This window comes from Opisthocomus hoazin, chromosome 14 (assembly GCF_030867145.1).
Source record: "Opisthocomus hoazin isolate bOpiHoa1 chromosome 14, bOpiHoa1.hap1, whole genome shotgun sequence".
Classification (NCBI taxonomy): domain Eukaryota; kingdom Metazoa; phylum Chordata; class Aves; order Opisthocomiformes; family Opisthocomidae; genus Opisthocomus; species Opisthocomus hoazin.
Genome location: NC_134427.1, coordinates 139,068 through 162,263, shown reverse-complemented (window position 1 = coordinate 162,263; position 23,196 = coordinate 139,068). Strand labels below are relative to the sequence as shown.

At 45.9% G+C, this 23,196-nt stretch overlaps 1 protein-coding gene and 1 pseudogene across 1 annotated transcript in view; one reads left to right on the top strand and one right to left on the bottom strand.

The window, feature by feature from the left end:
* Positions 1-14,461: 14,461 nt before the first annotated feature.
* On the bottom strand, positions 14,462-19,982 carry LOC104336283 (voltage-gated potassium channel KCNC1-like; annotated as a pseudogene).
* A 2,497-nt stretch (positions 19,983-22,479) lies between these two features.
* Positions 22,480-23,196, top strand: part of LAS1L (LAS1 like ribosome biogenesis factor) — a 44,245-nt gene continuing 43,528 nt past the window's right edge. Inside the window, exon 1 of the mRNA XM_075435720.1 lies at positions 22,480-22,690. Coding sequence (XP_075291835.1) covers positions 22,494-22,690 — 197 coding nt within the window. The 5' untranslated portion in view covers positions 22,480-22,493. The remainder of the gene's footprint in view (positions 22,691-23,196) is intronic.

Below are 23,196 nucleotides of genomic sequence, written 5' to 3'. Positions count from 1 at the left end.
GGACAAACAAGTTCAGCAATTTTTTTAATAAATTTGAAGCAGAAGAAAGAGCTACCTCTGGACTGGTTCCTTGTATCATTAGGCCAATGTGTTTTATTTGAACCAGAAAAAAGAGCTACCTCTGGACTGGCTCCTTGTATCACTAGGCCAATGTGTTTCTAATCTGATACTCAGAGTCTTAAACCTGGATTTACTGCCCTGATGAATGGCTGCTCTTCCAGATTCTCTTCCCTTTTGGTTTTGCCTAGCTTTCCACAATAAATGGAGTCAAACTTTCCAGGGTGATTCACCCTGGCTATAAGCAGTGATAATCCTGTACAAATCTGTGGGACTCAAGCACACTTTGCTGCTCTCTCAAACTCATCATCATAACCTGAACTCCTGTCATTTCTACTTTGTCATCTTTACTAATCTTCTCTCTACATGACTTGATATTTGTTACAAGGGATGAAGTATTCTCATAAATCCCAATCACACTACATTATGGTACTGTGACATTTTTATCTTTGTTTTACCCATGAAACATGGCATCACTTCATGCTATAAAACCGAAATGGGAAATATTTAGCATCAAAGGCTAGCTATGTCAAAAATCCTGTAACACTAACCTGCCCTGCAGCGAACTGAAGCAGCCTGCAGTGCATAAGCATAAAATGAAGAGCAGTCTTGTGTAGGCAAGTCATTCCTGTGCTGTGGGAATGAAATGAGACTCAGCACGACCCAAACTTTCTCCTGCACGAACAAGGATCAATATCCTAGAAACGCACAAGACAGCATCTTAGATGAACATTCACACCACACAAAACTCCACAACTAACCCCCCCCCCCCCCCGAACTGCAATCATCCGTCTGTTGCCAGGTACTCAGCCCTGCTGCTGGCTCCCGTGTGATTTAGCAGGCCATATGTTTTTGTATGACTCAGCAAAAGTCTGAGAAAGAGACTGCACACTAGGTCTGGCGAATTCAGTGCTTAGCAGAAGGAACTCCTCTCCTCCCCTCCATTGCCAAGTCCACATGATAACGCCAGCACTCTGATGAGATACAGCATAACAGAATTTAATTCAAGGCCTTGACACCCCACAGCTATCGCAGTGGTATCTGAGCAATTTGCTCTCCTGGTGCCTTGCTCACAGCAGAGCTGGGCATAAATACACAGGTTCTTGATACTGTCATCCGAACCTAGGCCTTCATGTCACTGGATGCAGGGTCCTGACATAGTTGTGTGAAAATTTAAGTTCACTTCAGTTCCCACTGCTGCACCCTACAGCATTGTGAATGAAGAGCAAACTACTTAACGAGTGCTAGTCATCTTGTATATATATAGCTTTGAAAATAGATGAGCATGGTGAAGAATTGCATGGCTTGGTTCTCCTATCCAAAAATAGCTCATGGGGAACCACCCACTTTTGTATTCCAGTAAGTCCAAGTGAGAGTAATAACAGCAAAATTTGCACATGGTTGTTATCTTTTGTCCAGTAAATTGCAACACCATTTTCCTTTTTAATGTCAATCCCAAGTGTGCTTTAGTTACTAGACTTGCTTGTATCATTCTTCTCTAGGCTGACTTTCTTCACAATTTTCAAGTCTAGTTTATGGTAAGACAAATCTAATTTTCTGATACTATTTGGAGGTGTAAGATTGGTTTAAGCCCACATTCAGACAATATATTCTATTCCATAAAGTAGTGGTTCATTTAAGCTTAGTGCCTCAGTTTCCTTACATATAACATGAAACCACTAATTTCTCCTGTTTCAAGAATAAAAAGTTCACTATAATTACAGATGTTTGCCAAGCAGTTGGCAGGTGTACAAAGGAAGGTATGAGTACAAATGATTACAGATGTGGTACTGTGTTTATGAATTTTGTTACCTTGCTTAGGAAAAAACAAATTTTGCAGGTATCCCACTGTGGTCTGTCTCAAAGGCTGCCCACAGAGACTGTAGCTGAGGGGTGTGGTGTGGAATCAGCCTAGTTATTATCCGTTTCAGAGAAGTTATGATATCCCATCTCTGTGAACCTTAATCTGTTCTTCCTTATAGTGGTGCAGACTGAGTGCAGTGATCCTGGATTAACTGTAACTGAGACACAAACCCGACCCATTGGGTTAAATTCCAGGATAGTTCGGGTATGCAGGCTCAGAAGAGCTTTGCTCTTCAGTTTTTGGGTAAATGTCTCTATTGAATTAATGCTCAGGAAAGGAGGAAGAACGTTTCACTGGCAATCTCTGCTATATTGAGGTCTAGCTTCACCTTTCAAAATTATCAAATTAATTCCATATTGGAATGTTTTATATAATCCACAGCTTTTGACTAAACTACCGTGTTTGTAGAGGGATTTGGAATAAAAGTGAGTACTATAAAAAAGTGGACATCTGGGAACGATGAATTGATGTGATTTTGGTAAGGGGCTCCCCTGTGCTTGTCCTCAGCTAAGGGCATTTCTTGTATTTCTTCTCTGCTTCTAAAGTAACCATGGTTCAAGGCATCAATATTTCACGAAGCATAAACGGTTCCCCTTTAGGAAAAGTAAAAGCAGCTTTTCCTGTTTGTGAAATCTCTGCGTTGCCAAGAACAAGAAAGCTTTCAAAACTCTGTCTCTGCTGCTTGCAGAGCTTCACTGCCTTATAGGGTCTGAATCCCCTGGATTCACACTGGGGGCGGGCTGGGAATGCTGGCTTTTCCTCCTTCTGGGTGATTCTGGGAGGCCCGCAAATGATGTCATGGTACATTTTAGGCTACAATAACAGGAAATCATCAAGTGTTTACACTGGCAGACTGGGCTGTGATGTGATTTTCCTCCTCTTCCTCTCCGCCCCCCCACCCACCTCACCCCTGCCATTGACTTCCTTGATATATCTGCTTCCTCTGATTAAAATACTACAAGGTGACAACACTGAAGGAGGAAAAAGGAAAGTGGGGGAGGGAGACAGATAAGCATATTTTAAAAGGATGATTCCCCTCGTATCACTCACACAGAGCACAAACCCCCCGCATCGGCCCCGCACAACTGTGTTAGTACAGCAGCCCAGACACAAGTCAGAAACTTGGCCTCCTGAGGCACTAGAGGATGTACCTCTCCAAGCTGCAGAAATAAGAAAGAAACTCTCCCCTCCCTAGCACAGAGGAGTCACAGAAGAGATCTCCCCGGTGAAGTTTTGCTTCTGAATTTCCCCGTGACTGGGGAAACTGCCACAGAGGCACATCTAAAATACATGGCATAGGCTGATGGACTCCAAAGCGGAGCATGCCACAATTTCAGGGCCTGGGTCAAAGGAAGGATACACGTGAACTTTACCCAGAGGCTGTGCCACAATGTGAGGACAACATCAGGTTTCAGTCAGAGGTGAGTGCGGGTGCTGGGGCTGGGCTGGCTTTCAGGCACTGCTTGGACCAGGGATGTACAGCATGAATGTTAGATATTCTGTCCTTTCCAGATTGCTAATATGGAGGGAAGAAGGAGGAAGATGTAAGGAAGCATCCAGAAGACAAGGGATTCCAATGAGGAAAAACAGGAGCACTGCTAGACTAATTGGCTTTGGGGCAGTTCATGTTTCACCGAAGGATACAGCATGACTATATCCTTCCAGCTCATTGCTGCTGCATTGGGCTAGCAGAGCTCACACAAGCAGCTCGGAGTTGGGGGACACAAAGGAGTAGCTAGAAATGGCTAACTCTAGAGCAGACATCAGGACTGCTGGAGCTGAAGGAGGATGTATGAAGAGAAAGGTTATTTACAGCAAAGTGGAAGAAAGTCTAAATAAGAAAGATGGTAAATATTAGAGAAGTTTTCTGTAAACGAAGATGTGTAAAAGAAACATATCTCAAGATAAGCTGGGGTCTCCTTTCTACACTCTGTCACAAGACAAGGTATCCAATGAAACTGAAAAGGCAATTCACTTTAAAGATTGTTTTTTTTTAAGTTCAGGAGAGAATTGGACTTTTTCTAGGTAAAAAGGTCCATGGTATATAACATACACAGAATCACAGAATCACAGAATGGTAGGGGTTGGAAGGGACCTCTATGGGTCATCTAGTCCAACTCCCCTGCCGAAGCAGGGTCGCCTACAGCAGGCTGCACAGGACCTTGTCCAGACAAGTCTTGAATATCTCCAGAGAAGGAGACTCCACAACCTCCCTGGGCAGCCTGTTCCAGTGCTCCGTCACCCTCAGAGGGAAGAAGTTCTTCCTCATGTTCAGACGGAACTTCCTGTGCTTCAGTTTGTGCCCATTGCCCCTTGTCTTGTCACTGGGCTCCACTGAAAAGAGTCTGGCCCCATCCTCCTGACACCCACCCTTGAGATATTTATAAACATTTATTAGGTCCTCTCGCAGCCTTCTCTTCTTCAGGCTGAACAAGCCCAGTTCCCTCAACCTCTCCTCGTAGTGGAGATGCTCCAGTCCCCTCCTCATCCTCGTAGCCCTCCGCTGGACTCTCTCCAGTAGCTTCTCATCTTTCTTGAACTGGGGAGCCCAGAACTGGACACAGGACTCCAGATGGGGCCTCACTAGGGCAGTGTAGAGGGGAAGGAAAACCTCCCTCAACCTACTGGCCACACTCCTCCTAATGCATCCCAGGATCCCATTAGCTTTCTTGGCAGCCAGGGCACACCGCTGGCTCATGGTCAACCTGACATCCACCAGCACACCCAGGTCCCTCTCCACAGAGCTGCTCTCCAGCAGGTCAGCCCCAAGCCTGTACTGATGCATGGGGTTGTTCCTCCCCAGGTGCACGACCCTGCACTTGCCCTTGTTGAACCTCATCAGGTTCCTTTCTGCCCAACTTTCCAGCCTGTCCAGGTCACTCTGAATGGCAGCACAGCCTTCTGGTGTATCTACCACTCCTCCCAGTTTTGTGTCGTCAGCAAACTTGCTGAGGGTACATTCTAACTCTTCATCCAGGTCATTGATGAAGAAGTTAAACAAGACTGGGCCCAGTACTGACCCCTGGGGCACACCACTAGTTACCGGCCTCCAACTAGACTCAGCGCTGCTGATGACAACCCTCTGAGCTCTGACATTCAGCCAGTTCTCAATCCACCTCACTGTCCACTCATCTAGCCCACATTTCCTGAGCTTGCCTAGGAGGATGTTATGGGAGACCGTGTTGAAAGCTTTGCTGAAGTCAAGGTAGACAACATCCACGGCTCTCCCCTCATCTACCCAGCCAGCCATGCCATCGTAGAAAGCTATCAGACTGGTCAGGCATGACTTCCTCTTGGTGAATCCATGCTGACTACTCCTGATAACCTTCTTTTCCTCCACTTGCTTGATTATGACCTCCAAGATAAGCTGCTCCATCACCTTTCCTGGGATGGAGGTGAGGCTGACCAGCCTGCAGTTCCCTGGGTCCTCCTTCTTGTCCTTTTTGAAGATTGGAATGACATTGCCTTTCTCCAGTCCTTGGGCAACAGAAACAAAGACTGGAGCAGCAGGGTGTACAATCATGCTAATTTCTAACCTCTTTCTTGCTAGACTGTGTGCAAACTTACCCTGCTGCAAGGAATGGTAGAGACCCACAGGACCCCTGTTTCTATTCCTTGAGCTCACCTGTCCCTTGGTTTTCCATGACACAGGAATTCCATGGCTTGCAACCACGTGAAGATCCTGGTGTGTATTTTACATTTAGCCATCCTTGTGGAGAAAAGTATTTTCTGGCACCTTCAGCATCTGTGATAGATTTGCAAAGAGTGGGCTTTTTGCTCTAAAATCATTATTTTCTGTATATGCTCTTTTAGTATATGTTGGCCATGAGCTCCTCGGACTGCAGCCACAAAATAGTCAAAAGGGCACGCCCTGAAACCATGTGAGTTTCTCCCTGAAACCCTCTGGTAGAGCATAACTGTGCGCTTCCCAGAAACAGGCCCTAGCAAGCTCACTCAGTGGGACATTTGCTTTCTTTTGCAGATAGGAAGGACATTGCATCCTGACTGAGGAACACTTGACTCCGATATGGGAGACATCCATCTTCCATCCCCTGTCCAGTGAAAGGGTTCACCATCTTGACCTTGGCATGAATCATCCTCAGCCCAAATGATACTTCTTTGGAGCCGAAAAATGCTGGATATTACAGTGGTGTGTTTGTTTATCCTTGCTGAGACTCTAAGTTGCCAACCAAGCCTCAGGCACAGCCGGTAGAAACAAAGGCAGAGAATGAGGCCATGCTCGTCCCAGTTGATGGAGGTAATGGAGGCTTGGCTGATGCAACTGTGTTCTTCCCTTTTCTGCTGCATCTCCCTGGCCCTTTCTTGTCTCATCCTGCTAAGTCTAGACATGAACAGAGTAGGAAGGGAGAGAGTGGCAAATAGAATAATTTTATTTCTATTGTCTGTTTCTCTCCATTCATGCAACATCAGCAGCACTGACAGCTTTAAATCATGCCAAGAAATCTCCCAAATGGTAAAGCAAAAAGCCTAAGACAGTCAACCTGGAAAATTACTAGGATGCAGTAAGTCTTTCTCAGAGCACCATGGCTCTGTTTAGCGCATTTAGAAGTTGCAGATCTCCAGTTCATAAAGTTCAAGAGTAGAAAGGCAGGAAAGCCTTTCAGAAAAATATACTGTCAGAGGCACTTACACCCTGCGTCTATGCTGCAAGTGTAAAGTGCAATTTACAGCAGTTAGCAGAAGGAACAGGAACCATGAAGATGTGACTTCACCACTTTAAGTTACTCAAATACTTATCTGTGTCCAGTGACAAGCTGATACAAACTGCATTAAAGCCACTGGTACTATGTCCTCAATGTTATTACCAATAATGTTATTACCTGAGGCAGCTAATCAGGGCTGTGAGGGCAAGACCATCCCAGCAATGCTAATGCATTCATTATCCTCCAGCATGGGTCTATCCTGGTCCAGAATAAATAGGAAGCTTTTGCTCCAAGGAGGTAGCCAGGATCTTAGGCCCATTTAAACATGTACTTCACTCCCAGACTTGCTTAAAATTAAACACAGTATCAAATGTTTTGCTGAATGAGGGGTTGAGGCTTTCCACTCTTTAATAATGCCAGAGACAAATTGTAAGGATTTACCCACTGGTAACCTGTGTGGACTAATTAGCTCATCTTTAGGAAGCACTTTAAAGATGAAGAGTCCTATGCACGCTAATTATTATTATTAAATATACCTCCGAGGCGGAAATGTGAAAGCAGAGAATTGTGCACCCTTTCACAAGCTTTTCAACAAACAAAAAGCAATAGCCTAAAACTACAACCTGATCTATGCTATGAAACCATGCTGGGTGCCAAGAACTATGTGAATAGAGATGCACATGATTCTTGACACTGCTAACACAGGAGGGTTGGACTAGATGACCCACAGAGGTCCCTTCCAACCCCTACCATTCTGTGATTCTGTGATTCTGTAACACAGAGGGCACAGAGGGCACAGATGGTCAACTTTGTTCAGGGCTGTGGTTAGGAAAGGATATGCACTTCATGTTTTGCTCCCAGATAAATGCGGCATGGAGATTTGTTTCAAAGAAACCCAAACAAGCAGGAGATTAAATTCAACCTTGCTATATCATCCATGCCTCCTTCTTAAATAGTGACAAAGGTGGCCTCACTGCAGAATGAATTCTCCAGTTTTGCAGCCAGGAGGGAGAGTGGCTGCAATTAAGGCCTTTGGTGGGGAATTACGAGAGAGTCACTCCTTACCAGTTTTCCTCCAATGCTCCTCTGCAGGCAGGGGTAGGCTGAAAGAAGGATGCTTAGACTACTAGGAAGGATTTAGCCTTACTGCAAGCAGATAGTTTTTCCAGGCACAACCTTTAGGCCAAGAACAGGTTTGTTCAACATGTGGTAGCATCAGAGTGGTTACAAGCTGCATGGCCACAGCCAGTGGACAGGCCCCACTATACACACGCACACTCTCCCATCATTCAGTCACCGAGGATTTTCCAGCACTTATTTGCAAACTTTGTGGGATCTGAACGAAAACATTTTCAGACAAGTATGACAGCATCAAATCTAAATATGTCCATGTGAGCAGTGCTACAGTTGCACAGAAACACAGAAAGGCAGAAATATCTGGAAAGGGCACTACTTGCACTTCAGTGAGCAAAAGTTTAATAACACAACAATCTGAGAGTCAGTGCATCTCTTGAGGGTGCTTGTTGTTGAGCCCTGAGAAACATCCAGATTTCAGAACTTTCATTTACTTCCCGCATATGTCAAATGCATTTTCTTTCTGGGGCTTCACCAGGCTCTGACTTCACCATCCGCAACTGAATTTCCCTTTGCTGCTGAGTCACTCTGCCCACAGACAGGCGGTGCAGATGCCCTCTGCAGATGCAGGCTGAATGATTGTGGGAGTGTGCTGCAGCAGACCCTAAATTTTCCACACCCTGAAGGTCCAGGAAAGTCACTGGTCTCACTGGTACAACAAGCTCTCACCAGTCATGGTGCTGGCAGTATTCAGGGTAGCCAAGAACATGGCTTGCTTCTCTGAAAGTGTCCTGAGCTGTGTCAGTGGCCCCTCTCATCCCTTTCACATGCACGGTAAGTCTGACATCCTATCCCCTCTGTGAACAGTTTCCATCTCTGTAACAGCCTTTACAGGGGAAGAGAGAAGCAGTGGATGGGGTTTGGCCCTTCCCATGATGAAACACTTGACCAATAGATTTCTTGCACGGGGCTTCTTTGTCCCAGCCTTTGGCACGTTGGGTCCAATACCAGCACCATGTTCAAAGTACAGAAAGCAAAGACTCATCACAACCCCGAGAAGCACAATAGCAAGCACGTGCTTTGGAGCATTTGGGGATACTATGGAGTTAACATGGAATATCAGTGGAAATTCAGCCCATCGAGTGTAGAAAATGTTAAGAAAACAGAATAGAGGGACAGGAGTACTTAACTTTTAACTGCTCTCAGGCTGTCACCAGGTGGGAGGAAAGTAGGAGTTAATATTATCTAATAGTGATGAATGGTCACTGTGAGCAATCCTACCTCAGTTTGAATCCTGCTCACCTCACAAGCTCTGCAGCTGTGATGGAGCACACAAGATCAAATTGCATCAGCTAATTTGCTGCCACTCTGTGGCAAAAGGGGTAGGGAGATGGAGCATCAAACTGGCTGCAAATCAATGCAAGAAAAGGGTGTGAGACACAGCGCACTTGGCTACCTTGGTCAGGCTCCCACTTGCACTGGCAGCAAAGAACGTCACTTTGTGCACTTACGCCTGAAAATCTCATTCAAGCAAGAAAACCAGGATGGATCATTTTGTCTTGCTGCAGAAGGCTTTATTCTTCCTCTCTCTGCTGCTCCTGATGATTGGACAACACTAATCTGAAAGTGCTTGGCTGGGATGGGGAGCAGACATAAAACACACTTCTTTAGAAACCTAGCTTGGAATCGAAGCTCACGTGGAAGTGCCAAAGGGTGGGGGGGTTGAGCAGAGACCTCATGACCACGAATTTATTTATCATGCAGGGCATCAGAAACAGCTTGGTCCTTAACCGACTGTGAGACAGTTCGTGTTGAATACTTTAAGTGAAAGAACACAGAGTTTTGGAACAGGATAAGAAAACAAGCATTGGGGGTGAATATAGCCAGCTAGGATGACAGTGACTTCTAAGCACAAAGCGCAAAGCATGGCTGGTTAAGGAAACCACCCATGTAAAAATCATGTCTTGGAGTACAATACAATCTATCCCCATGCCACTGCTCTCATCTACTCCTAGATCACCTATGGCCTGAGACCAGACTCCCTACTCCCATCCAAACACTGCAAAAGAGATTGAAAGCTGATCAGTAGCTACAGTTACCAGCTACCCAGCAGGGCCAAAGGAGCAGGTCTTAAGCATGGATAAGATTCAGTACCTTCCTTTGTTGTGCTGTGCTGGAGTCATCAGGAAATTGTCCCACAAACTGCTCTTATGGTGGATAACACCAGCAGGCAGCAATGCTTTTCCCTTATCACTCACTAACGCACAATTCCTTGCAGTACTCCTCTTGCTGGGGAAATCTGTAGCTAAGAGGCTCCACGAGAGAGAGAGAAGCATGGTCTAGAAAAGTGAAGCGACTCTCATCTGCTTTGGCAAAGCCTCATTGCCAAGAGCAGGCCCCTTTTCCCCATCACTTTTGCACTGTGTGAAGCTGTGTTGGTGTTTCCCAGTGACAAGCAACTCCTCATCCTTCCACACTGGGGAGCATTGGGAACATGAGAGGAGGGGGAGCTATATCTATGCCACGCTCATTCAGAGGCCAGCACAAGTTAGAAGCACTGGTCAGCATGCACAAGGGAATTTTCTGCTGGGAAATCCTAAGCTGTTTTGCAGGAATATGTTCTTTTTACTGATATATTTAGGAAAGAAGTCAAAAGTGCTTTTTGTCATATGATTTAGTTTCAGGTAGTCCTGCAAGTAGCAGGCAGTTGGACTCGATGATCCTTATGGGTCCCTTCCAACTTGAGATATTCTATGATTCTATGAAAAGTGTGGTTTTTACTTTCTCATCAATAAATATGGAATAATTTTGATATGCTAAAAATGCCTTATTACACCTTTCTTCTTTCAGACATTACACCTGCATTAATACATTGTTGTGTTTGCATGTTAAACACATATACATGTTGTCTCATTTTGCCCTTATTGCAATCAAATTTTTACTGAAGGTCAAGGTTTTACTGATCAAGGTTTTACTGAATCAAAAAAAAACAATTTGGTATTCTCAAAGTGATTGTTTCACTCAGACCTACCTCGTGATCACTGGACTCTGTGACCTTACTAAATGTCGTTGGACGTGATCCTGACCCTAGTCTGCAGATTCACTTCTTATCACCACAAATTTGCCTCATGATCAGAGGTCTTGGCTGAATCTGGCTGCCACCTCTGGGACTGCCCTGTTCACCTCATCTCGCTTGGTACTATGTAGCTGGGTCCTGGCTGACAAGGATCCTGCTCTGATGGTTGTGTTTTTGTGCTTGACTCCTGGCTCCCTGACCCTTCAGGAGCCGCTGGCTCCCATTGCATCCTGATAATCCAGTTCTTAAGAGATACTCAGTTTTTGACTTTTTACTCTGATTCAAAACAAAACCACATTACCAACTGCTGAGATCCCATTTGGCATGGGAATTCTTGCAAAGTCCACTTCCACTGTGCATGAAAGACTCTTACCTGAATCCGTTTGTGTAGCTTATACTGTAGCAAAGAAGGTCTTGTAATGTCTGCTGCTCTGGGAAGTTGAAGATTTGGGTGGAGGCAATGCACTGATGTAAAATGCCAACAGTTTCTCTTGTGCTCTGTTGTGAATCCTGGCTTTCTCAATACCAAAATCTGCTACTGGCTTTTTCACAGTCTGCTGTCAAATCTCGTATCCTCTCCCTTTTTTTCAGAAAAAGCCTGCCATGCCCTCTGTAAGGGTTGTGTGTCCATGGCCTACCTATGAAATAAGAGACAGCACAGCAGTCAGGCCGGCGTGAACAGCCTGTGCTGGGAAAGCCTCTTCTCTGGGATTTCTCGCTCCAGGACTCATCGCCGAAGGCCGAGTTTGCTGCGCTGAACTGGTGCCAGATGAGCTTGTGCATTAGGGATTGTTTCATCCGTGTGCTTACCTTCACCCGGGAGCACAACGTCTTCCCCCTGTCCTCACCCAGCTGCTCCAGCACAGCAGGGCTCAGCGAGGGCCTGCGCTGCGCGGTCGGTGGTCTGGGGACGGGGCTGCAGACGCCCAGCGATGCAGCCACATTGGCTGTGGGGGCAAGGCGCCGGCAGTAGGGGCTGCAGCAGGTCCTCTGTGAGGGAAGGCCGGGGGCCGCCCGGTGCCAGACACAGGTGGTTCCAGCCGGTTCCAGCCGGTTCCAGCGGACCCACAGCAGGGCACAGCTGAGCCTGTCAGCCAAGCTGGTGCTGGGAGGAGGTAGAAGATTCAGGAATGAGAGAGTGAAGCTCAGCCTGGAAAAAATGGGGAGGGGAACATGCTGTTTTAATTTTTGGTTTTGTTTTTCACTATCCAAATCTATTTTAACTATCAGTAATTTCATTTTCCCCAGGTCGAGCCTGTTTTGCCTGTGACGGTAACTGGTAAGTGATCTCACTGTCTTTATCTCGACCAACAAGCTCTTCCATCTTACTTTCTCTCCCCATCCTGTTGAGGAGGGGAGTGAGAAAGCAGCTGCATGGGCATCTGGCTGCTGACCAAGGTTAACCCACCACCAATGATGTGATAACACATCATTGACCAGTCCCAGACAGCGATGTGATCAAGTTGTCTGCAAGGTGCTTAGCAGTGCTATTAGCAATTAGCAACGTTGCAAAAGTGTATCCCATTTGCCTGCGCTGCACAAGCAGAAGAGCTTGGCCAGGATGCTGTGACTGCTCAGGCTGTCCCTGTCTATTCCGCTCTAGGGCATGGGCTGAGGTGACTTGTCAGGCACAAATCCACAAAATGGTCTTGAAAGCAAGCTAGACCCTTGCTTCACTGACCACATAGACTCAGATACCCTCAGAAGCCCAGACTGAGGATGCCTGAAGGTCCAGAGGAGCCTGGATTCAAGAGCAGATGACCTAGTTTTGACTGCCAGTGGAGTTCCACACATGCGTGTCAGTGAAACCAGAGCAGTACAGCCACTCCTCACTGCTAGAGTTGAATTAGTGCTGCATCCATACATACGCTCATGAATGCCACAGCTTGGACACGTATCTACTTTGGGGTGAAGGCAGACAACAGGAGGTATTATACTTTGAAAACAGTACTATAAGAAACTACTTTCTGTTTGCATTCAAGTGATCCAGCTAACCTGTGGCAATGGGCTGGGCAAATAACAGGACCACCTATCTCGGCAACACCTCTATCTTGAAGCAACTTCTCCTTCCTTGGCGGCATATGTGAAACGCACCCTAAGGATCAGGGAAGTCACAAATACTTCAGAGCCTCCTGCAGGACAGTCTGTGATTTATGTCCTTCCATTTCAACATAGTTGCCTTCTGGTGTTTTCACAAATGACAGCTATAACTTAAACTGGGTTTTGAAAACCAGTAATCTTATTTTCAGCCTCAAGATATCTGTTCTCCAAGCCTTCAAATCCCTAACCCTAGCATGGCAATAGTTTTATGATTTATATATTATTAATACACAGAAAGCTATTTTCCACAGTATATTCTGGTGACTGGACAAACCTCAAAAGAGGCAACTCCAGCATGTAGCCAAGATAACAATTTCTGTCTTTGGCACTTTGAAACTCAGCTGGATGATTATTCTCTTGAATGAATTTATATAATTCATTGCACTGTTCTCTAAGTTATTTTTTAAGTCATTGTTTTCTTTATATATATAGCACTTTGACCCTCAGAAAATGAGACTCTTTCCACAAGGATACCATAACATCTACATTACAAAGATCATGAACAAGGCATTAAAATCCAACTAAAGCCTGACAACACTTCATAGATGATGATTTTCCATATACTGCTCTTTAATCGAACAACTACTGATCTAACCAATTCTGCTTGCCATCAACTCCATGCAGGTTTTTTGAGCTTAGAGCACACATTCTTCCTCTGATAAACCCACTGCTGAGTTCTCAGCAGCATTAGATCCTTTGATCCAGAGGAACTACAGTTCCTCTATCCCATTGACACTGACTTAACATTGCTGCTGTAACTGCTGTTTTTGTGACAAACAGGAGCAGACAATAGCTGATGTGACAGGAACGTACATTTGGATCTAAATGAAGTTGTGATACAGAGAGCAGCAGTGATACTGTTCTTATGTTCACATCATGCTTCCTGTGCAGAAATGGGACTACTGTGTGCATTTAGAGAGCACCCTCTTCTGGGAGCAGCAGTGAAGGCTGCTTTCCTCAGCTACAGAAAATCTGTGTCCTGTGAAGCATCTGCTGAAAAATGGATGTACACCAGCAGAGCTGGCTAAACACGGAATTAAGCACTGCAGAAGTCTGAACCACCTCCTAACTTCACAGCCAGTAAGATGTAACTGTTCCAGTAGATTTGACTTGGATTCATAAAATGAGGTCATGGCCTGTGATTATATTGTGGACCATTTCCGAGACTGGGGAAAACTGGAGAACAGGCATGGTAAATCTCTGTTAAACTTATTTTCAGCCCCAAGAAACTGTTGCAATTAATATGACTTTCCAAAAAGACTATGTATGTCCACAGAAAACATGGCACCACTTCAATCTAATTAAGAACAATTCCTTCACACCAGCATGTGTGGCTTTACCCTGCTCACCCCCTCCACTCTATGCATAGCAAAGGTGAGTGCAGAACACCTAGACCTTCCTTCCGCTGCCAGAGTGTCTCCCAACTTCTCACGTGCTTTGTGCACGAAATGTTTACAGTGTTTTTTCTTTCTCTTAAAAAAGAGCTAGTTCATTGTAATTGCATTGGAATAGAGGCAAGTTACCTAGTGTTTCAATAAAAATAAAGCAGCCTTAAAATGCTATCTTGAACAGAAAAATCACAGATACAGACAAAACTCAATCAAAATTGCAATTAAAATACAGCCTTAATGAAATTTAAATACATAAATGTTATTGTATACAGAAATTTTTACTTATTAAACAAAATAATCTTAGAATATCATCCTGCTACATAACCAATGGGATGTGGGTTTTTTCATACCTCAACAATATTTGTTATTTCAAAATTAAACATAAGTAACAATTAAGACTATCCAGTTAAAAGACAAATATTACTAGTTTATTTCTATGCCTTAAGAAAGTAAATGACATTAAAATGATATTGAATACTGTAGATTATGTTCTTCCTTTTGAACAGCAAAGATCATATAGATATTTTGGCTAACAGCTCAGTGACTTTGTTACATAAAAACTAAGAACTGTTGAAACATGTTGATCCACTGGAAGTGTCGAATGACATTTTGGTCTCATGGAGGTCAAGGAAAGGTTGCCATTGACTTCAGCAGAGCCAAAAAGGATATGCCATCGGAGGGCTGCCTTGCTGCTACCCAAATGCCACAGCAATTCCTGTGAGCCCACACAGCAGGTTATCAAACAGTGCTGGCTCTCAGGACCACAGATATTTAGTTCAGCCTGCTCCCTTCTCTACATCAGTGTGTGAGTGCAGGCAAATCAGATGTACTGGCTTGTTCAGGTAAAATGAGGAAACAGAACATTGTTAAAAAAAAAAAAAATCCATGCTTCCTTCTCACTGTCAGAGCAGGACTGTGCACAAATCATCTTTCCCAGCATGCAAAATAAGATTATGGTCCATCAGGCAATGGAGGGCATAGCTAGCATCATGGGTTGTATGCCAGCTGAGGGAATGTACTGTGGCCCCAGGTCATGGAACTGGGCTACGTGGTGCACATACAGGCTATAATGCGGCATCACAGCCTGTCTCCAAATAGCTAGATGAGAGAGAGAAACTGTGGCATATAGAAGAGCATGGGATGAAGTACAATATGAGACAGCCCATAGGATTCAACAGGTCTAATCAGTTCTATGCCAAGTACTGCAACCTGAGGCCTCACCACTGTTTTGAACTATGCTAAGGCAGCAAGTAATGGCAGTAAAAAACACTTGCACTCCCGTCCCACCAAAGGGCATAAACCATGCCAAAGGTTTATTGCTAAAGGCAAAGGGGAACAGGCATTCTGAACTGTTAATGTTTCTTGCTCCTTTTCAGCTTCTGTTTAAGATAGCAATGTCATAATAGCTTTTAAATTTCACCAGGAAAACGGGTATTGGGACGATAATAGTTAACATGCCAAATACCGCAGCTAAGGCTGCCACCACTTGGCCAATTGTGGTGAGAGGGATAATATCTCCATAGCCCACTGTAGTGAGTGTGATCAAAGCCCACCAGAAACAAACAAGAATGTCATTGAAGTGTAGCTCCTCTGTGTAGGAGGGTTGGCTACCCAGCAACTCCCCATAGAAAAAGAGAGCACCAAAGAAGAGGGTCTCAAAGGCCAAAATCATCAGTAGGATGCAAATCTCCCTAAGGATAGATTTGAGGGTGTAGCACAGAACCCTGAGGATCAGTGGCGTTTCTATCAGCTTGGATATCTTCAGGAGTTTGAGGAGATAGACAATGCGAACAAAGCCCAACCAAAGCCCCAGGCTTGGCATTCTCAGAATCTTCCCAGCCACAAAGAGTTCAATATAAACTGGGAAGACGGAAAGGAAGTCAATCACCTTCAGAGGATTTTGGAAGAATAACTTCTTGTCTGGGCAGAAACAAAATCACACAGAGAACTCAAAAGTAAACCACAGGACACAGAAAAGCTCCAGATGAAGCAAGTAGGCAGTCTGGTGGTAACAGGGTTCATGGTCGTCATGGGAGACCTCAGAATAGCCAACAGAGGTGAAGTTAGCAGTAAAGAACTCAAATTGTGCCTTGGTCTCCTCACAGAATATGATGACAATTCCAACGATGAACAGCAGAGAAACAAAAGCCAAGCACTGCAGAGGGAGGAAAGGGCACACATGCAATTAGTTCAACAAAGAAGTATTGCGTAACCCCATTGCCCCACCACAACCCCAGGATGCCCTCCACAGGCACAGTACAATCCCACACTAATCTTTCTCTCACATGGAGTGCATTTTTCTCCTTCCAGATTTGAAAAATAGTAGAGCAAATTGGAGTAAAAGAAAAAAACACCTGAACTCCTACATCAGACTTTGTAAGGAAGGGGAAATGTCTGACAGCTGGAGTAATGCGCACAGACACACCGAGGGCCTCTTCAGCACTAAATGTTGGCTCCAGAAATACCAGCAGCACAGAAAACATCCTCTGCAGTCTCTGACTTGCATTTGTTGCTCTGCATGTCTGACATTTTAAAGAGGCACGGGGGCATGCATTTTGTACAGAGAACAGGGACAAGAGGAGGAGAGAAGAAAGAGGTCACCCATTAGCATTTTTCATGGACCCATTCCAGTAATCCCAAAGGACACAAGCTGTGTCCATCTCCACATATAGTATTACCTTAGCACTGAAAGAGGAATAGGGTTTTTCAAACGTAGACCAAATCTTTGGCTGCCACCTGGTTCGCCAGCTGAAATTCCTTCTTTCTGTCTGGACTATGAGCAACTGGTCATTAGTCTGTTCATTTTCATCCCAAATGTTAAACTCCTCTGGCTGCACGTCTTTGTTACTCAGCTTCAGCCAGCAGCAGGATGCTAGCTGTGTCTCATTTATTTCCCAGAAAGTCAGCTCTTCTTCTAAGACTGACCTACAGGTATCAATGGGGCAGTGGAAATGTTTGGTCCTGTAATAGTTCAACACGTAGCTGAAGATCTCAGCACTCCTATCAAAAAAGAACTTTTGGTGGTGGGATCATAGTCGTAGATGCTTGGGGCATGGGGCTCTGTTAGGCTGCACAGCTTGGTCCCTGAGAAGGTCCGGAGGGTGCTGCTGTATGTCTCATATCTGACTCCCCCAATATTCAGGATGATTTTTTCCTTGGAGCCTTTCATCTGTGAGGGGGGAGGGAGGTGCAAGTCCTCATAGGCTCTTGTTTATCTTCAGCCAAAAAGAGAAGAACACAAAAGAGGTGAAGTAAAGCAAATTTTGGAGCAGGAAGGTTTTCCAGGGTACCTCATTCCAATGCTTTTAAAGCACACTTTACACATGAAACCTGCATCTACTATAGGAAGGAAGGCACTTCTGCCATCCCCCATCACGTTCATTGCCTGTTCCTAGGCTCTGTTCCATGGCGATATTGTCTGAGCACTTTCCAGGAGATGCATCAAACAAAATGACAAACATCTGGTTTGCATTGCCCTCTCTCTCAGCTTTTCCGCATGGGGACAGAGTAGACAGAGTACACAGTCCAGAGTCTGTTTCACTACCTTTGTTCCTATACTGTGGATAATCATTGCAATAAACTCACTTAAAGTTCTCATTCCCAAGACATTCCTTGCACTGTTTCTCCCCTCGTCTAGTTCTTCTACCTCCGCCCCCAATTTCTTTCTCCACAAGCAGTTTCTTGCAAAGACCTCCATGTGCCAAAGAGGTAAAACAGTCATCAACAGCTTATTCTCCAAGCAAGTCTTTAAACATAATCTTCTCTGTTGAGCCTGGCATAACAAGTTTCACAGGAGACCCTGATGCCTGGCCGAACGTTTAGGTTGTCTGAGTTACACCTTTTCCTTGAGTCTTCCCTGTACAGAGTCCCACTGAGCCAAATCACCTTTACCTCTGCAGAAAGCCGCTCCTTACCTGGAATCTATATGTAGGATTCGTGGACTAGATAGAAATGCAGAACAACATACTTCCTCCTCCTTCAGGGCTGACTGACATCTCAGAACAGCACCAGAGCCTGCTGCCAAGGCCTCTGGCACTGGAAAGCATGTTCAGTTGCCAATTTCCTGTAACACATGCCCTGTTTAGCTCTTCAAAATCCAACATACCTGGGAGGAACTTGAGCCCTGCTTTATGAACATTATTCTAAGAGGGGAGGGAAACCAAGGATCTCTGTAGCTTCCGGAGCACATAGGAGAGGTGCAGAATTAGGGCAGGATGTTCTTTAGAAAGTGACTAGAGCTGTCTTTCGCCCACACGCATCCCCTTCTGAATGTCTCTACCCCTCCATTTTCCTTCCTCCCTTCCTACACATATCCATCCAACCTTCTCTTATGCCCTGCATTTCTAGTTCTGGCCCATCTCTTCTTGTAACAGGGCAAGCCCGTCTATCTTTCCTGCTAGGACTCTCTTAACCAGAGATGGCTGCTCAGTGTGCTGAGACCACACACACAGAAATTTCAGTTGTCCCTCCTCTTTTTTTGCAGAAAGTGCTGAGCATGGGAGTCACAGGTCATTTCTGCAACAAACCTTTCCATCCAGGATCAGCAAGGAAACAAGCCCGGCACCAGGGGAGACTCCCAGAAGAACTACGTACAATGCCTAATTCAGCTTTATCAGAAAAGTCTGGAAGCCATAGCTTGGTCACACGCTCGCGGCATAAGAGAATTACTGCGCTTCTGCTGTCCTTGACAAGCCCCAACATATGTGAGGCTTGATGCAGCTTCACCCTAAAACTTTCACCAACTTCCAACAAGAACAGGATTGAGCATAAGGACTAAAAGTGTGCAGGCACTGCTTAGTATTTGCTGCACAGGAATCCACATAGTGTGATTCGAAGCAGGTTAGATTAATTCAAGCACTCAACAAATCTGGAGTTACATTATCGGCCTCTGTTTCCTATCTCTAAAGATCATAGTGATTTTTGAGATCCCAGCTAAACTTGCCTTCATCTGCTTAGAATGCCAGATACCTCTTGCTCAAACATAACAATCCCCGTGTGAGAAATGAGCTGAGAAGTGTCATTTCATATTCTTACCTTGGTGCTATTGCAGCAACTCTGCAACCAGAAAAAAGAAGGGACTGGGAAGAACAGCGACAAATTCAGTGAAAACAGGATGTTCAATGGCTAGTCTCCAAAGCTCAAGTCTCATAGATGCCAGAAAACAAAACCAGCCAATCGCACTGAAAAGTTGCAGAGGCCCCTCTCCCTTGCTCTCTGCCCTATCAGCAGTCGCTCTCCCCACTGCAGGGAGTAACAGTCTAATAAGAAGGCAACAACAGCCGGGACAGATATGCTCTGATTACTCTGCCACCCACTGCTCTACTAACAATCTCAAAGGGCCATGGTATCTGGGAAATACATGGAGCTCAAATGTCTTAAGACAAATTAGAGATCACTATCAAGCCATAGAAAGGCAGACAGGTCAGGGTTCTTTCTTGGCTGTAGCCTGCGTTAAAAAAATAATATAGAAAACAACAGGAGCAAACAAACCAACCAACCAACCACCTGGCCTCCCATCTTTTTGTCACACTCTTTCCTTTTTCGGTTTAAAGGGCTTTTTCTCCATTTTTGGATGACCCAAAGCTTACTCTTTTGCACCCACTGATTTTAAATGCATTTTTTGTCATTGATTACTCCAGGAAGAAGCTTGCAATGTAGTTGTTAATCCCAGTCAAGAAAGGCATGCTGCATGTGAAATTTCCTTTCAGCTGACATTCCAAAGCCATTTCTACATATCAGCTCTGCTTACTTCAAACTCTCTGGAAAGAAAGTAAAAGGAATTTCCTTATTCCTAGCAAGAGCAAGGGTATTCAGGAAGGCAATAGGGGCTTCCTTTTCAGTTACACAAATGAAAAGCAGATTCATGTCTCTTTAGAGGAACTATTATCACAGTTCACCCGCTGGATCTTTCATTTTAATCCACTACCTACATTACCCTGGCACACTGAAATCTCTTTTAAAAAAGTAAGATTTTCCATTTAGGCTTTTTACCTAGATAGCAGTCTGGTTCTTTGCTCCTCATTGGCACTTCACCTGCAGGTGCAGGTAACCTCACTCACTCTAACAATCCAGATTCCCAAAGTACTACACGGACACCACAGACAATCCTGGCCTCTTCTCTCAGCCAACACCGGAGTAAGGCCGCAGAAACTAGAATGGCAAATTGCTGCCAATCTTGTGTGGGACATTCTGGGCAAGAAGCCATCTTTGCCCACTACCTCCTAATTTTGTGCTGAGCAACCACATAGCCAGACATGACAAGCAGAGCAACAGCACAAGCATTAATTTCCCTTCGATCCAGACTCCAAAAGCACATGAAGCATGTGAAACCTGTGCTCGCTCAGTCTCTGCTCCCTTCTGTCTCTGTAACAGAGACTAAATTCTTCACATCTTTCTCCCTCTCCACAGAGAGTAAGAATGAAAAACACTGCTTTTAATTTAATTTCTGATATGTTGCTGCGGTTCTGGAAGCATGTGATCAGATCAAGTTTGATGTATCCTATCTGTTACTTACCACTGCAGTATTTGCCCTTTACCACCTTTGCATGGCACGATTTCTGAAACCCAGAAATAATCCGGCAAGCCAAATGACACATGGCGTTCCTATGCTCTGAATAAGACCCTTTGCAGTAAACAGCTTGTCCTTTCAGACCATTTTTTAAGCAGATGAAAAGTGCAACTACATTTCCAGAGAACAGGGCCTCATTCCAAGTTTTCTTCCTGCCTCATGTCTTCTGAGAATTCACTTTCACTGCATGAGGCACTGCAGGAGTTGGGCAACGAATGTAAAATCTGTTCGCTCAACCTTACACTTCTTTTAAATAAGGAAACTTGTTTCAGTTTGGCCTACATTTATTAACAGCAAAGAACAAGGTAGACTTTTTGGGGGGGAGACAGTGGGGAGGAGATTGAAGCTGTAATGAACTGAGTTATTTTTCAAAGATGGTATTTTAACAGAACTCACTTAGCATTTCTTTCCCATAATCTTTGGTATTTAATAAGTATTTTGTACAGGGCATAAGTTCTAAATCTTTTTCCCATTCACTCATATTCATATGCACACGGTCTCAACTGTGCACTCAGGCTTACTCATGCTAGTCTAAATTGGGGGGGGGCCTTCATTAACTGCATTTGTACTACAATATAAGAGGAACTTTAGCTTTACAGTATAAGCATTTCTTCAGACAATGTCCATAAAAAGCTGCTGAGGACGCTTAACTGTTTTTCAAAAAAAATCTTGCTTCAGAATATTGAGCAAAAAAAGCTTAAGCTATCCTAAAGTCCTGACAGCCTTGGGGAAAGATCAGCCTACTCATTAGGTGCTGGAGATAGCACCAGAACCCACAGGCTTGGCTTTTCTACTAGCAAAACCAGTGTAAGTAGCTTCTACGGACTTTCACCTCCAGTACTTTTTTCCCATCCCATGTTACAGTTCTATCTTCCCCTCTGACCTCTAACACAAGTGTATTCCTGGGATTATGCAAACAGATCAGTGAAAAGAGAAGCTTAAAAAAAAAGCCTCCAGAAATAAGGTAATTTGTAGCCTGGATCATTTATTGATTCAGCCTACCACAAAAAACCTGTAGAATGTTGCAACTGGAAAGAGCAGTTAAGTTTTCTGCAAGTGCAGATACATTCAGCCACAGCTGGAAGATCAGGGACACTGCAAGCTTTGCCTGTATGATACGCGCCGCTTTAGTCAGGAGAGCTCCTCCTCCCGCTCCCTCCAGGCCCATGGCAGGCCCCATCTCCCCAAGACCGTGGAGTTCACCAAGGTCAGGCAGATAACAGTGTGAAGCCCGACACTACCTGATTGCCTTCACCCCTTACAGCGGGGGCTGCGCTCCACACTCCACAAAGCCCAGCATCCCGCCCTGAAGTCCTCTGGCTGACGCTCCTCACTCCGCTCCCTTTACCCTGATCCCAAACGCATCGCATCATCGCTCAGCTCCCGCAACTACCTCAGGGGAGAACACGCCCGCCCCGCACCGGCATCAAAACACGCGAGCCCCTTTCGGCCGTGGACCACAGACCCTGCAGCGCATCACTGGAGGATACCCCACACGCACTTGCGAGACGAGTCCCACAGCCCTCGGGCAAGGCCGGCGTCCCCACGCGGGCCAAGAGCCCCCGGCAACAACAGCAAGCACAACCCCCACAACAACGAGAAGTCCCGCCAGCCGCCCGCCGCCCCTGCGGCCGCCGCCGCCCGCCCCGGAAGCGGGGAGCGGAAGCTGGGCGCAGGTGGGCGGAGCGCCGGCGGCGGCATGGCGGGCCGCGCGCAGCTGGCGGTGCGCCGCGGGCGGCGGTGTTTATCCCCGGCCCGCAAGCGCCTCAAGCCGCTGCGGACTGTGGTGGCGTGGAGGGGCCGGGCGGAGTGGGACCAGGTGATGGTGGGGCTGTACTGCGGGGACGGCCGCCTGCAGCAGGAAGCGCTGGACCGGGTCTCGGCCTGGAAGAGTCGGTACGGGCCGCACACCGCGAGCCGGGAGCGCGCTGAGGCCCCGTGGGGTTATCCCTGAGGCGGCCCTGCCGGTTCTCTGCCCCAGGCTGTTGCCGACGCTCTCTGTCTTGGGCTCGTAGGGCGCCCGGGATCCGGCCGCAGCTGCCCGGTGCCGCTCCGCGGCCGGGGTTGTGTGTGCAGGCCGCCGGTGCTGCCGGGTAGGCAGCTCCGTCTTGCAGGGCGCCTACTTCGTGCAGCGGGCTTGGGGCCTGGGGCTCATGCCAGAAGTAGGCTGGCCCCGTGGAGAGCAGGGGAGGCGGAAGCCCTGCGTGCCCGCAGCGTCGCAGTCTGGTCTGTCGAGGCAGGGTGCTGCAATGAGTGTATCCAAGGCTGCCATATCAGCTTGCACAGTGTTGCTCCTGCTGCGTCCATACACAAGACCAGTCTAGGATGGCGTGTTGTATTGTGTGTGTGCTTGGCAGATCAGTAAGTACTTGTTGAACGTACGCTTAGGAGTAGCCACATAA